This window comes from Dermacentor andersoni, chromosome 8 (assembly GCF_023375885.2).
Source record: "Dermacentor andersoni chromosome 8, qqDerAnde1_hic_scaffold, whole genome shotgun sequence".
Lineage (NCBI taxonomy): Eukaryota > Metazoa > Arthropoda > Arachnida > Ixodida > Ixodidae > Dermacentor > Dermacentor andersoni.
In genome coordinates, this window is record NC_092821.1 from 146,672,498 (window position 1) to 146,686,074 (window position 13,577).

Consider the following 13,577-nt stretch of genomic DNA (forward strand, 5'->3'; position numbering starts at 1 on the left):
TTTACCAATACCAAATACCAAATTAACGACTTACCTAACAATATATCATCTTCTGTGCGATTATTTGCTGACGACTGCATTGTATACCGTTCGATTAACTGTCCCTCTGACCACGCGGCACTCCAAGATGATCTTGCACATATCAGTGATTGGTGTGCTACGTGGCTCATGTCCCTAAACGTGTCGAAGTGCAAAGTAGTTTCCTTTTCTCGAAAAACTGTTAACTCTCACTTTTCTTATCATCTGGATTCTAACATAGTTGACCACACCACAGAATATAAGTACTTAGGAGTGCTCCTTACACACAATCTTTCATGGACTAAACACATCACCTCCATTTCAGCTAACGCCTCCAGATCATTGGGATATCTGCGCCGCAACTTAAGAAGTGCGCCTTCACCGCTACGAAAACTAGCTTACGTAACTATTGTACGGCCACAAATTGAGTACGCCTCTTGTATATGGTCTCCTCATCAAAATTACCTCATCGAACTCCTGGAGAGCATCCAGAATAGAGCGAGCCGTTTCATTTCTAAAAATTATAGTAACCAGTCAAGTGTAACCCAAATAAAAATCGATCTTTCGTTGCAACCACTAACTACTCGCCGTGATATTTACCTTCTATTATTATTTCATAGATTTGTTCACACCGTTGGCCTAACATTATCAAACCTGAAGAAAGCATCCTCGACGTCACAACGACTGAACAATCAGTTCAGCTACACCCGAATTTATGGCAACACGCACGCTTTTAATTTTTCAGCTTTGCCCCGTGCGGTCCGCTTATGGAACGCACTGCCAGATACCATTGCATGCCAAACTAAACACACTGCATTTCGCAATCTACTAACCAATCAATATGCCGTTTCAACCGTCTAAACACGTCATGTCTTTTGTAATTTTCTTACATTTTTTCTGCAATGTTAAAGAATTTCAGTGCTCCCATTTTTTTTTTTTTTTACAATACTTACTACTGTATAACATGCAAAAACGTTTACGATGGTATTATGCTATTATGTTATTGTTTACCATTTATTGTTATTGCTCTACATATTGTATTTGCTAACGTATTAATTTTCCATGTTCTGTTGCTGATGTTTACTTCTTTCCCGACTCCATACTAATATGTTACCGTATTTCCCCCCTTACACTATGCCTTCTCGAAGGCCTGTAAGGTACATGTAAATAAATAAATAAATAAATAAAATAAATATGGATCCTTCTACAAAACAAAATACAGGTAGCAGGCAGGCCCGTCAAAGCCTCGGAGGGCTTGACTCATCGCTTGACTACCGAATGCGTCCCGGGAGTCGAACCTTTTACCTAGCGTAAGCGGAGGCGGAGCCGTTCTTACGAATGATAACGCGCGAGCTACGTATGAACAGAGCCCATTGATAAAAAAAAAACACAAGTTTTTATTTGCATTTATTCGAGCAGTCAAGTTCGTTTAGAAGGCCGACTGATTTTTAGGGATGGGCAGTGTGTTAATTTTTCAGTCGCTATGTTACGGCGGTTAACTTCATCAGCGTTGTCAGCTAAATATCACCTACTGCGCCCGCAGTAATTTATTATAATCACATGAACATGCTGCAAATTTACAATAATAAAACGTCGCGTCTGAGCCGCGTAACTTGCTGTCAAAGCACGAATGTCTCGCGATGGTAGGTTTCGCGTCACAAATTTAACGACGTCATCGAATATTTCATTATTATTTTCTAAGTTACTGGTTGAATTCTTACTGGGACAAATTAAGTTGTGCAGATACATCATACGGCGCTATCGCTTCGGGTGTCTTGAGAAATTCATTCAAATGTTTTCAACGATAACGTTGTTAGTGTTGACGTTATTTTCGGACACATTTTTCGGACACGTTTCCATATCGTGTGTGTTAATGACCGGGCGGAGCTAGGGTGCCTCGATGCCAGCTCCGCCGGCGGCGCTGGCATCGAGGCACCCTATGCGGAGCATGCGCAGAGGGCGCCCGTCTGGAACGTAGTGCAAAAAAAATCGCCTCCCGTCGTCTCTGCCACCGCACACGTCTGCTTTCCCAGGTGCAGACGTCTGCACTAAAGGAAGCGAATTGTGGTGTCGTAAACGGAGCCAGGAAAAGCGAAACGGTCCTGACCAGTGGGGTCGATCATGCCATTTAATTGCCGGTTCACCTTCCGCTGCAGCCACCGGCAGGGTCACGCTGCATCACGGCCTGGCATATATACCGGAAGTGTGCGCACGTGTAACGTGGCGTTGAGCTTTCGTCTGCTAGGCCGGAGGATAGCGGGATTGCCGGAAGCAAGGGTTTCGCGGTCGTTATCTATCGGCGCTCATGACACCTCTTGAACGGCCATTTCCTGGTTTCTTTCTCTTTTTTTTTTCTTTTTCGCCTTTACGTCTGTCACGTGGCTGCATGAACGCGTGTGCCGCAATATGCTAGGTGGCATTCATCAAAACTCTTGAGTGACAGACGATATCGTGATTATGCGCTACGTGGCGCCTTATGCCGTCTGCTCGCATCGGTGTACGCTCGCACTTGTCTATACACATATGTTCAGACAGCTCTCACTGACAAGTCTGCTTGCTTACAGGCCCCCTGAAGTGAATCCGTATGCCGTCTTCTGCAGCACGTCTGCTTGTGCTGTCGATTTCCTAGAGCCGTTTTGTGACGTAAATAACAAACAAACAAACAAACAAACAAACAAACAAACAAACAAACAAACAAACAAACAAACAGTGATTTGAACTACAATTACGCATTTCTGCTTTATCACCTCCTATTGTTGGCCTGCAGAATCTTCTCGCGACACGTCTTTTTACGTCCTCCGGGAAGTCTGCACGCCCTGGCGGGGCCAGTAGAGTCTTTCTTTGGTCCTGCTATAAGCCGAAAAGCAGAAGGCTTGCCGGAAGAGCGTCTGCTGTGATTATGTATGCGAGCTCTGGGCATTTATAGCTGTCTCCTTTCGTCGCGTCGTTCCTTCAAGCTCCGGGAAGCCGCCCGCCGGGTAATGCGATGATTGTTGTACGCCTCGCCACGATGCGAAAATACATCAAAGTCGCGAGAACTGACAGGCAGTTCTGCTGCCGCGCGCGGTGTGCGCGCTTCGTCGTCTGCTGAACTCGTCCCCGCCCCGCGGAGAAAACCTGTTTCTGGTCTGTGCACCGAGAACAGACGATAAAAAGTAAAGTACACTACTTTCAGAACAACATGGAAGAGTGCGACGAATCTAGCAGACGACGCCTTCTCGCTGCATCCACTAACCGACTATTTTCGTTTCGTGGCTTGACTATGCCACGTCAGTTCGCCTACGTACTCCTTCGTGTAGGCGTAGGGACGTTTTCCTGCTTTGACGCAGAAAAAGAAATATGTGTCGTTGTTTGGGGCGTCTCCACGTTGAAAAATGGTTGGCTGAGAAAGCGAACGCTTTCTGTGGCTAGTGCCACTGCCGAAGGTAACAACTATGCGCCGTACAATGAAACTGCCAGCTTCCCACTTTGCACCTGATTGCACAGGACAGAGCTTGTGCGGCGTTGCACAGGTTTGGCAAGTAAAACAGTGCGGGGAGGCTTTTCGCTTTGTTGTAGCTCTTTAAGCACTGACACGTCCACAAATATTTTTTTTTTGTTTCTGCCGTTCTTATATGAAATAGTTATTCTTCGGTTTGCTCTCCGTGAAGTCAGTTCCAATCGGGATGCCGTGCATGGCAGGTTCTTGAATTACGAGTGAAAATCGGGTGGTATTGTGCGTCTGTCCTGTTGTCAGCTAGATGTTTCTGCCAAGTTGGAGCAAACGTGTCCGTTTTTTAATAGCAGCTCGTGTGACGAACAGCGAGTGCATTCCTCGAAAAATAATTAAAAAAAAAATGAGCTCTTTGAACTTTGGAATGTGCAGCCCGTTCAAACGCAGCTGTAATTTTTTTTTTTTTTTGCCCACACGTTACAATCAACTGCTTCATTCCGAAAACAGCTGGATTTGTAGCGTCGGCTGTAGAATATCAATTATGCGCACTCATTTTACGAAAAAGATTTAATGAAAAGGTGACTTTAATGAAGTTGCAGGCTAGCTGTGTTGCTTTCTTTAACAAAACGAAAAGGAAAATGGGCCTCGTAGTAGACGACCGTATTGCGAAGCAGTCCTCTCCTTATCTAGTCTCCTCACGCTCGCTGGCGTCCGTACTTCGAATTTTATCTGGCATCCGAATAATCAGCGGACGAATTAGTCGCTAGAAAGCATGCCGAATTTAATTGCACCCACGTGGCAACTTCATCAGCTTTCGCGCGGGTGCCCGTTTGCCTTACCTTGACTGCTCGTCGTTTTTTCGTTTTGATTGTTATCCGTTGCAGACGATTTTCATTCCCCTGTATATTGCGATATTGAGAATCTTTTGATTTCTCCTACGTTACGGATGAAATATTGATCCTGATACAGGGGCACGTTCTCATACTCATGCTGTGAAAATGAAAATGAGTTATTCTCGTCGTGTATCAATAAAGAATACTCCTTTTCGTTTGAATTACCGTAACAATACCAAAAGAGACTTCAACTAAGCAAGCAGAATAAAGCGGGAACCCATATTCAGGGAATCTGAAAAACGCAGTGGTTCTCGTTGAAGTCGACAGTGTACTATATATAAAGAAAAAAGTGCAAAAAAGTGCATATTGCAAGCTGCTGATGCGAAAATTGACGGGTAACGGCTCTCTTAATTTGTTCCTTTCTTGCGTCTTTGTCGTTGCCTGTGCAGTTGCACCGCATGGAAACAAAACGCCGAGTTCTCTCACTTTGCACTTGTGTATGTGCGTGTGCCTTGTGCCATTTCGTCTTCGACCAGCCGTGGTATGGTGGTACGCCGTGGCTATGGCGATGCTCAGCTGAGCTCCAGGTTGTGAGTTCGATCCCCGGCCGTGGCGGCCGCATTTCGATGGGAACACACTCGTATACTTAAATTTAGGTGCACGTTAAAGGGTCACAGGCGGCCAAAATTATTGCGCAGTTCAACACTACGACGTGTCTCATAGATCGCGGTATTGGCCCGTAAAACCCCAGAATTCAACCTAATTTTTGGCCCTGTCTCCGTCGTTGCAGAAGGTATTTTTCGGCCCGATTAAAAGTACAGCAGACGGCTTTTCAGCTCTCTGAAAGCTGCACCGCACTGGACTTTCCAGCCGCGCCTCTGGTTGTTGCAGCCGATCTTCGTCGCCGCGATTACGACAGACGATCGGATTCTTGACAGCGCCGAGCAGACGACACGCCGGGAGCACGCCCGGGAGCATGCCGGTCGCGTGGCCTTGCACTCAATCGACAACTTTCTTTTTCTCTTTACATTTAATGACTTCCTTTTCTTATATATGTATTTCTTAGCTTGCCGGCGTCCTGTTGCGTCAATTTCTTGCGAACAGTCGCCGCGCTGTGCCGGAGGTGGGCGTACGCGAGCCGCCGTCGCGTTTCCTTGTACCGGTCGCTGCCGCGCCACCTGTCGTTTAACATTCGGGCAGCCGGCCAAGCGTTCGCCTCATAAGCTCTTTATTGCTTTTACTTTTACGAGCTGAGTCATTCACGGGAGTCACGTGCGTGTCATCATTCGGATGTCTGTTGCCCCGTACGAGCTAGCAAGAAAAAAAAACCCGCAAACAAACGAAAGATGGCCTATTCAGAAAACGAAATCGTGGCGCTCAGAATACGTGTGTATCCTTAATAGCACAGCCTCCTTCTGGCGCTACCACTTAGTCTCGTCACGCAAGGTACCTGTTTTTCACATTCGATGCCCTCCACACACCTTTCCGTCAAAACTCGACGACCGCGTGCACTGTAAAACAGTTTACGCCCTTAAAAGTTAATAAAGGTGTAAATGTGTCTGTAACTCGCACCCTTATTCACGTCTAAGGGTGTAAGTTTTATAGTGTGGTGGTTGCGGAGAAGTTGACGTTCAAATCGTCATGTGAAGCACCCACGTGTCATTTCCCCAGACTCGGAGTCGTGACAGGCTTGCTTTACGTCCGTACCGAGAGGCTTGCATACATAGGAACGGATATTTTCATTCGGTTCTAATGCTTCCTTTCCCATGATTCAGGAAAGCTTAACTTTTCCTGACGCATCTACAAGTATGAGCGGTATTACCCCGGGGGCTTCTAGCTCCAACTACCGATGCGCATTTGGGCTCCACAAGTGTAGTAGGTGTATAGGTTGTGGGGTAGACTAAACCAAGGTTGTGACAGGTTGGTGACAATGACGTCATCGATTTCGGCGCACAGGCACCTTCTAGACTGATAGGCTCAATCATCATCCATCAAATAATAATAATGATGATGATGATGGCGACAAACTTTTGTTTGTCTAGGATTGTAAATTACGCAAGTCATTGAGATTTAGAGCACAGATAGATGGGGCTGTCGTTTCATTTCCTTGAATGAAAGCGCATGGGAGCTAAATACTTTTAATTCAGCTCACGGTGACAGGAGCTCCTTCCTTATCTTGTAACGTCTTACATCATCGGCTGCTTACGTATCAGCACTTTCTGGCAAGCTGCCATATCCTTTGCACCAATCCCCCTCACTTCGTTTCATGTAAGGGCAAATTTCTTGCGGCCATTTACCTCTAGTTCGAGGATAGAATCACTTTTGAAGTGGGTTCTTATTAATGACCATGGTATGTTGTGAATGCGAGAAACCCACGTTTTCTTTTTTTCTGGTAATGCTTTTGTTAGATGCCAGAATCAGGTTCTCCAGGTATGTGGACAAAGTAACCATTTCCTTATTTCGGTTGTGGTTGATTTTGCTTTCACATCCACGAAAATTGCAAATGCAACGTCATGGGATGGTTTGCCACGTTGACACTGCATGCTGGATTTTGTTGCGATTTCAGTGCTGTTCGAAACGTACTTCATAGTTGCCTTTTGTCTTCTGTGACCGCACAACAGCCTGTGTCAAATCGGTGTAAATTTTCTTGAAAGCTGGTGGCAGGAATATGGTTAAATTACTTCCGTGCAGTTTTGCATGCATCTGACATCGTATCCTTGGTGAATGTGTTACGTAATCGCTTTACAGTCACTTTTGAGGAGAACTGAAGGCAGCCTTCTGTATTTGTATAAGGAGTCCCAGTAGGATATAGTTGAAAAGAGCAGTTTGGGGAGGGGGGCGCTGGCTTGTAGGTAGGAAGGAAGGAAAGAAAAGCAGAAGGCAGTGAGGTTAACCAGAATAACGTCCGGTTGGCTACCCTTTGCCAGGGGAACGGGAAAGGGAAAAAAAAGATGACGGGGAGAGAGAGGAGGGAAGGAAAGAAGGAAATTAGCTTGTAGGTATGCGATGAAGGAAGCAACTAAAGCGGGTGAAAAGACAAGAAAAGGGGTGCTCATAAGGACTAGTGTGCGGTCACCTATTTTGTCCTTGTCTATTAAGTGCTTAATTGCTTATTTTGCCTTGCTATACAGGTTCTACGGTTGATCATCTGACCGCTTGGCCTTGTCACACGGTTAGCGGTATTGTGGCAGAAAGAAAGCAAGCGGGATGACATTACAGTTATTATTTCTGTACACAATAAAACAGCCCTTCTGTTATAGTAGGCCACAATTACAGAAATAATCATTGGGGTTATACTTTCCAAGGCCATCAAAGAAAATTAAGTGGCAACTCTGCGGTGAATGCGAGAGAAATGCGTTAGCATCACGTTGCACCTCATTGTGGTCCCGGACCCATGATTTTTACCGCGTTCACCACATCGCAAAGTGTTTTTCAGGAGCTTACTCGACGCATGTCCTGCCCCCTCTTCGAGGAGCCAAGTGCAACTGATTGTGGTCCGTGGCAGATGACCCCCAGTCGCACTATATAACACCACGTGACTGGCTTCTCACACATGCCTTTTTTTTTTTCACTTTAACACTCCTAATGCTAAGGCATTAATAGAGCTGCGCTCGAGATAACAACAGCGTAACAACAGACAAATCTTGTTCTGCGCTTCCTGGTATGATGTCCCTTACCCAGACTACATGTGAGTGGCCTTGCTTATAAAAAGGTACAGTCCCATATTTCCGCATCCCCGTGAGTCGAGTCCTGCTCCTGACAGTGTCTCACTAATGGTAGTCCTTCATGAGTAAAATAGCCGCTCTTGTCTAGGACCGCGATTGTCTACGCTTTCCTAAACTACCTTGTGGAGGGCAGACTACTTCACCAATAATTGACTCCTTTGAGAAGAGCAAAGTTACTTACCTCTGGTCTTGTTTGTCCACAATAGCTTGCTATAATAACAGGCTTTTTAAAGGGAAACTGAAGATGAATATTAAGTTGCACTTTGCCGGTAAATTATGATCCTGCAATAGCAAAACCAGTCATTATGGTGAGCCACAAAATACACAAGAAAGACGGCCGGCGAAGCGACCCTGAAGTTCTCGCACCAGCTCGCAATGAGGTCACTAATTTGGACAGTGTCCGCTTGGGTTTAGCCAATTGTTCGTTGGGGAAGGAGTGTACATTGCATTCCAAGCTATGCAAAAGCTCAATCTAAGGAAATGGCCCGAATACGAGATGGTGCCTTAAAAAGTGTGATGTGCAGGTGGCATCGTAGATTTCACTGTATGGCTTCTGTATTTTGGCCTGTTCTTTGCAAGAAGCACTCGCACGATGTTGCCAGGGTAGAATCTGCATGATTTTGTGCGTAAGGTACCGTATTTCTTGCCCGTAGTCCGGGGACTATGCATGTCTGAAATTATCAAAGGTAGGCAAACTATGCGTTATTTAATAATTTTCTTAAGATCGTAGGCACGCTTCAAAAATCGAGGCTTGGCTGTGCTTGGGAATTTCTGCTATGCTAAATCACATTACCAGTTAATAAAAGCTGAAATCTAACAGTTCAATGAAGGAAGCGGGGCCTCAATCCTTGAGATTATGAAAGGAGCTTTTTTTCTTTTTTGGTTGAAGATCAGTGCTAAAATAAGACATTCCGGCAGAGCCCATCCCATGACGAATTTCCACGTTAACGCCATTAACTTTGAAGCAGTATGTGGCAACATGCCGTATGGCCACCGCAGAGACACGGCATGTATGAGGCAAATATGGAACCGGTTTTCTCTCCTGTGCTATCTATGATGATGATGATGTGGCCATACCCTTTGCATTGGGCTGGTGTTATGTAACTCCAGGCGAAAATTAATAATGTAAAAAAGTGAGTAAAAGCTAAAGGAACAAAAACCCACATGTCTATGCTCACCGCATTAAAAATAAGTAATGGTAGAAAGAAAGTAAATAAAGGGCAGAGGAACTAAAGGCATTACGTCTACGCACGCCGCACTAGAGATCAGCACTCCGTCATCAGCTGCTGCTCACCAGTCACTGCCACCATCGCGCGCGTTTCTCCAGTGTCTTCGTTGGGTGAGGAGAAAGCAGGCGCCCTTTCTGGGCACGCTGCGCTATCTAGCGGTGCCGCTGCGAAGTCCGTGCGTAGCGCGTGTGTGGATATATACATATTCAGACAAGATTGTCTGAACACATACATGACGTGGGTTCGGTGATTCCGCCCAGCATCGGAGGAACCTGTAATGATATTTTTTTGTCATTGCAAGAGCAACACATACCCAGTGACCCGAAAGAACTTGCTGTTGGGCTAAGTTGGTACCACATCTCGGGTAACTAAGAGATCGCAAATAGGCACACTCGCAGCCACCTACACACCCACATACATTGGATGCGTCCCCCACACACAGTGACAGATACCCAACGACCCAAATTGGCATGAAAGAGGTTCATTGGAGAGTGACCCTTACCCAGTGGTACACACCTAGTGACCCAAGTTGGCGTTATAGTTTCGTTGAAGAGCGGTACAAACCCAACGGTCAACCCAGTGGCCCAAATTGGCGTGAAAGAGGTTTGTTGAAGAACCGCACTTACCCAGTGGCGCGTGTGACCCAAGTTAGCGTGAAACAGGTTAGACATGGACAAACATACAGTTGTGAGTAATATGAAAGTGAAGAGTGCATTTTTTAAAGACTACTATAACTCGTGATGCATGGGTTCAAGATTTGGAATTGATACATATAGCAATTATAGTTTTCCTGTTGAGCATTTTGTTTCATTCAACACGTCTATGAAGAGCATATGTGTTTAGCCACAGCAGGCGTTTTGGTGTTCCATTTCGTATTGCTGACGACTGCACACCATCATCATCATCATCATCAGGCCATGTTATTAGGCTGCATTATTCAAAATGCTCTTTGGCCAAAGGTGCCCTTGCACCATTAAAACCCAGCATTCATGGGCCCACACACGAGCTTGCACCACTCTATCCATTACGTGCACACACGAGCTTCATAGGCGTTCGTGTTAGTTGCTGGCTGATCGCCCGCGATACATCTACTTAGGGCAGGTGGCGACCGCGGATCCAGATCATGAGACTGAAATAATCAGAAGAGTAAGAATGGGCTGGGGTGCGTTTGGCAGGCATTCTCAGATCATGAACAGCAGGTTGCCATTATCCCTCAAGAGAAAAGTGTACAACAGCTGTGTCTTACCAGTACTCACGTACGGGGCAGAAACCTGGAGGCTTACGAAAAGGGTTCTACTTAAGTTGAGGACGACGCAATGAGCTATGGAAAGAAGAATGATAGTTGTAACGTTAAAGGATAAGAAAAGAGCAGATTGGTTGAGAGAACAAACTCGAATTAATAACATCTTAGTTGAAATCAAGAAAAAGAAATGGGCATGGGCAGGACATGTAATGAGGAGGGAAGATAACCGATGGTTATTAAGGGTTACGGACTGGATTCCAAGGGATGAGAAGCGTAGCAGGGGGCGGCAGAAGGTTAGGTGGGCAGATGAGATTAAGAAATTTGCAGGGACCACATGGCCACAATTAGTACATGACCGGGGTAGTTGGAGAAGTATGGGAGAGGTCTTTGCCCTGCAGTGGGCGTAACCAGGCTGGTGGTGATGATGATGATGATGATGATGATGATGATGATGATGATGATGATGGTCGCCCGCGAACCCGAACTTTGGTTCAGAAGTGGAGTTTCGGTCCGTGGGTGATCAGCCGCGGTAACTACCGCTACTGTGCACGGGTACCGTGCTGTCGGCAACGACGTTGCCAATAGTACAGAACGTGTGCACGTGATCTTACGCCCGATCGCCGATGTGGTCTCCTGGTACAAAGACTTTGAGGGCGAACTTTCCACAACGGCTTGCTGCCCGCCACAAGTATACCCACCGGCTAGGCCTAACCAGCGCCGCCACGTCTTCGAGGACCAAAGTTGAGGTTTGGTGCCCAGTGAGGTTACAGTGATGATCATAACGCCGTCTTTGGCATGCAACTAGTAACATCTAGTAGTGGCTTGCTGAAATTAACCAGCAGGCAGATATGCCCGACTCCTAGTTAAACTTTTTTTCGAAATTTTAGCACTTCACATATCAGGGGTCGCGAGCATTACACAAATAACTATGGTAGACCCTCCAAGGTTTCCGATATCGCTAGCGAAAGAAACTGGATTTCGTACCAGCATCTCGAATCACTTGCCATTCAGACTGCAGAAAAAAACGCTGCATTGCAACGATGGCAACCTCCTGCATACACAAGATGTCAAGTTCGGGTACTAAAACGTACTTAAGCTCATTGTGTTGAACAATTAGTGTTTATGAACGAGCCTTCTCCATGGAAGCTGATACGTCTACTACTTACTAGCACCTTTTGGTTGGTGTCCTTTATTTTTCTCAATTGTCACACAAGTTATATTATAACCAGTTTAGGCAAAGTTGAAAATTTGTTGCAGTTGGTGTTCAATGGGTAGTAATGTGGCAATGACTTCTGGCATTTGTCCTCACTAGGCTTGCTTACTTCTCTTTTGTGCCCAGGATTGGTTACGCAATTGCCGAACGCCTGGCACAAGACGGTGCCAAGGTTGTTGTCAGCAGCCGCAAGGAGGACAAGGTCAACCAGGCGACCTCACGGCTTACTGCGCAGGGTCTGGACGTAATTGGGGCACCATGTCATGTTGGCAATGCCGAAGATCGGGCCAACCTAATCAAACTGGTGAGTAGCAATGACACACAAGGCATAAGAGGCTTACTTACCACACAAATATACTGTTGTATATAAGTGGCGGGGATGTCGGGTTAAAAGCTGCATAACAGCAGCCTTGCCTGGCCCTACCTTCCTGGGAACTAGGCAGCAAACATGAAACGTTTATTTTACATGCTTGTGGCAATAGTCGTAAAGAAAAGAGATACGAGAGCAAAAATTTCGCAGCTGAGATAGTGACAAGAGGAAGAACATATAGCTCTCGAGCAACGCAAAAAATTGTGAGCATGGCGTAAGTGTCGGTCTGTTATTTAGCTTGTATTTATGGAGTGTTGTGAGGAGGCAGTAAGGGAGTGCTTGAAGGCCAGGATTTGTACAGTGCTCACGGAATGAAACGCGTCAATTTAGGGCTAAGTAATGCGCATACTTTCGCTTCAACTGGCTGCAGTTCGTGTCACATCGACGTAATTCTGGCGCGTACACTTACATCGGAGCCCTCGTCACCTTTGGTGACCAAATCCCTAGCGACATGACATTGTGCTCTCGCGTACTTTGCACATATGTAGGGTTGTACTAAATGCTCCGTGTCCTATTTCAATCCGTGAGCACTGTACATGTGGTACGGCTCAGTGCCCCTGTACAGATGTACAGAGTCAATGCAAATCACATGATTTGCTGACAATTGTAGTGTTGCTGTAACTGAAGAATTTGCAGCACGTGTACACATAAGCTGCATATTTTGTTGAAAAATCCCAGTTTTTGTAAGTGAACTTAAATAAGCCTTAGATTGACGAGGATCTGCGACTTGAAATCAAAGCATAGTTACATGTGTTTGCACACTGCTAGCTTGGTTTATGCACTAGACAAAATATGTGTATCAAGTTTTCTGAAGAAATACGACTAGGCAGGGAATAATTAGTGGGCATTTGGCTATTGCTGAGGAAGTTGTGGTCAAGAGTAAGGAGGTGTACTTTACTAATTTATGAGAGAACTGTAGCTTCAATGTTTCTATGCCCAGTGAAACTCTGCAGAAGATGTTGCTGCCAGATTTCGGCTGCTACTAATTAAACCTACTTTGCTTGCTAAGTTTCATTTCGCATTGGGATCGGACAGTACTGCAGCTTAAAGGAATGTGTTGCTGAGCTATTTGATCCATACTTGCAGTGCACGCTTTGCACAAGGATAGAAGAGTGACAAAAAAATACGACAAGCGCTACTCACAACTGAAGTTTATTTAAAGCAGACAAGGGAAATACTGAATAAAATGTGAGCAAGGTGCGCAGAATGCTTCCTGCATAAGCAGAAAAATGCATTTCTAGTCATCTTCCAATCTAGTTACACAACCCAAGCACTGCAGATTTTTTTTATAAATGGTTGCTCACTGCTATGCGACAGGACACATGTCACTAATGCGAGTCTTTTTATTGTTACTGATAAAAAAAAAGGACTTTAATTATTTCTCATGCAAGCTGGGTGAGAGTGCAGGCACACTTGTGCGTGTATTAATTAATACATGCAATGAGTGTCCTAAAGGATCAATTTTCTTGCCTCATTATCAAAGGGCTTATCAAAGCATTGTGTGCTTCAGAAT

At 45.5% G+C, this 13,577-nt stretch overlaps 1 protein-coding gene across 1 annotated transcript in view; it reads left to right on the forward strand.

Annotated features, from left to right (window-relative positions):
- The window catches only part of LOC126528947 (dehydrogenase/reductase SDR family member 4-like), a 45,779-nt gene that overhangs the window by 15,105 nt on the left and 17,097 nt on the right, over window positions 1–13,577 (forward strand). Inside the window, exon 2 of the mRNA XM_050176534.3 lies at window positions 11,821–11,998. Within this exon, the coding sequence (XP_050032491.2) occupies window positions 11,821–11,998 (178 nt within the window). The remainder of the gene's footprint in view (window positions 1–11,820; window positions 11,999–13,577) is intronic.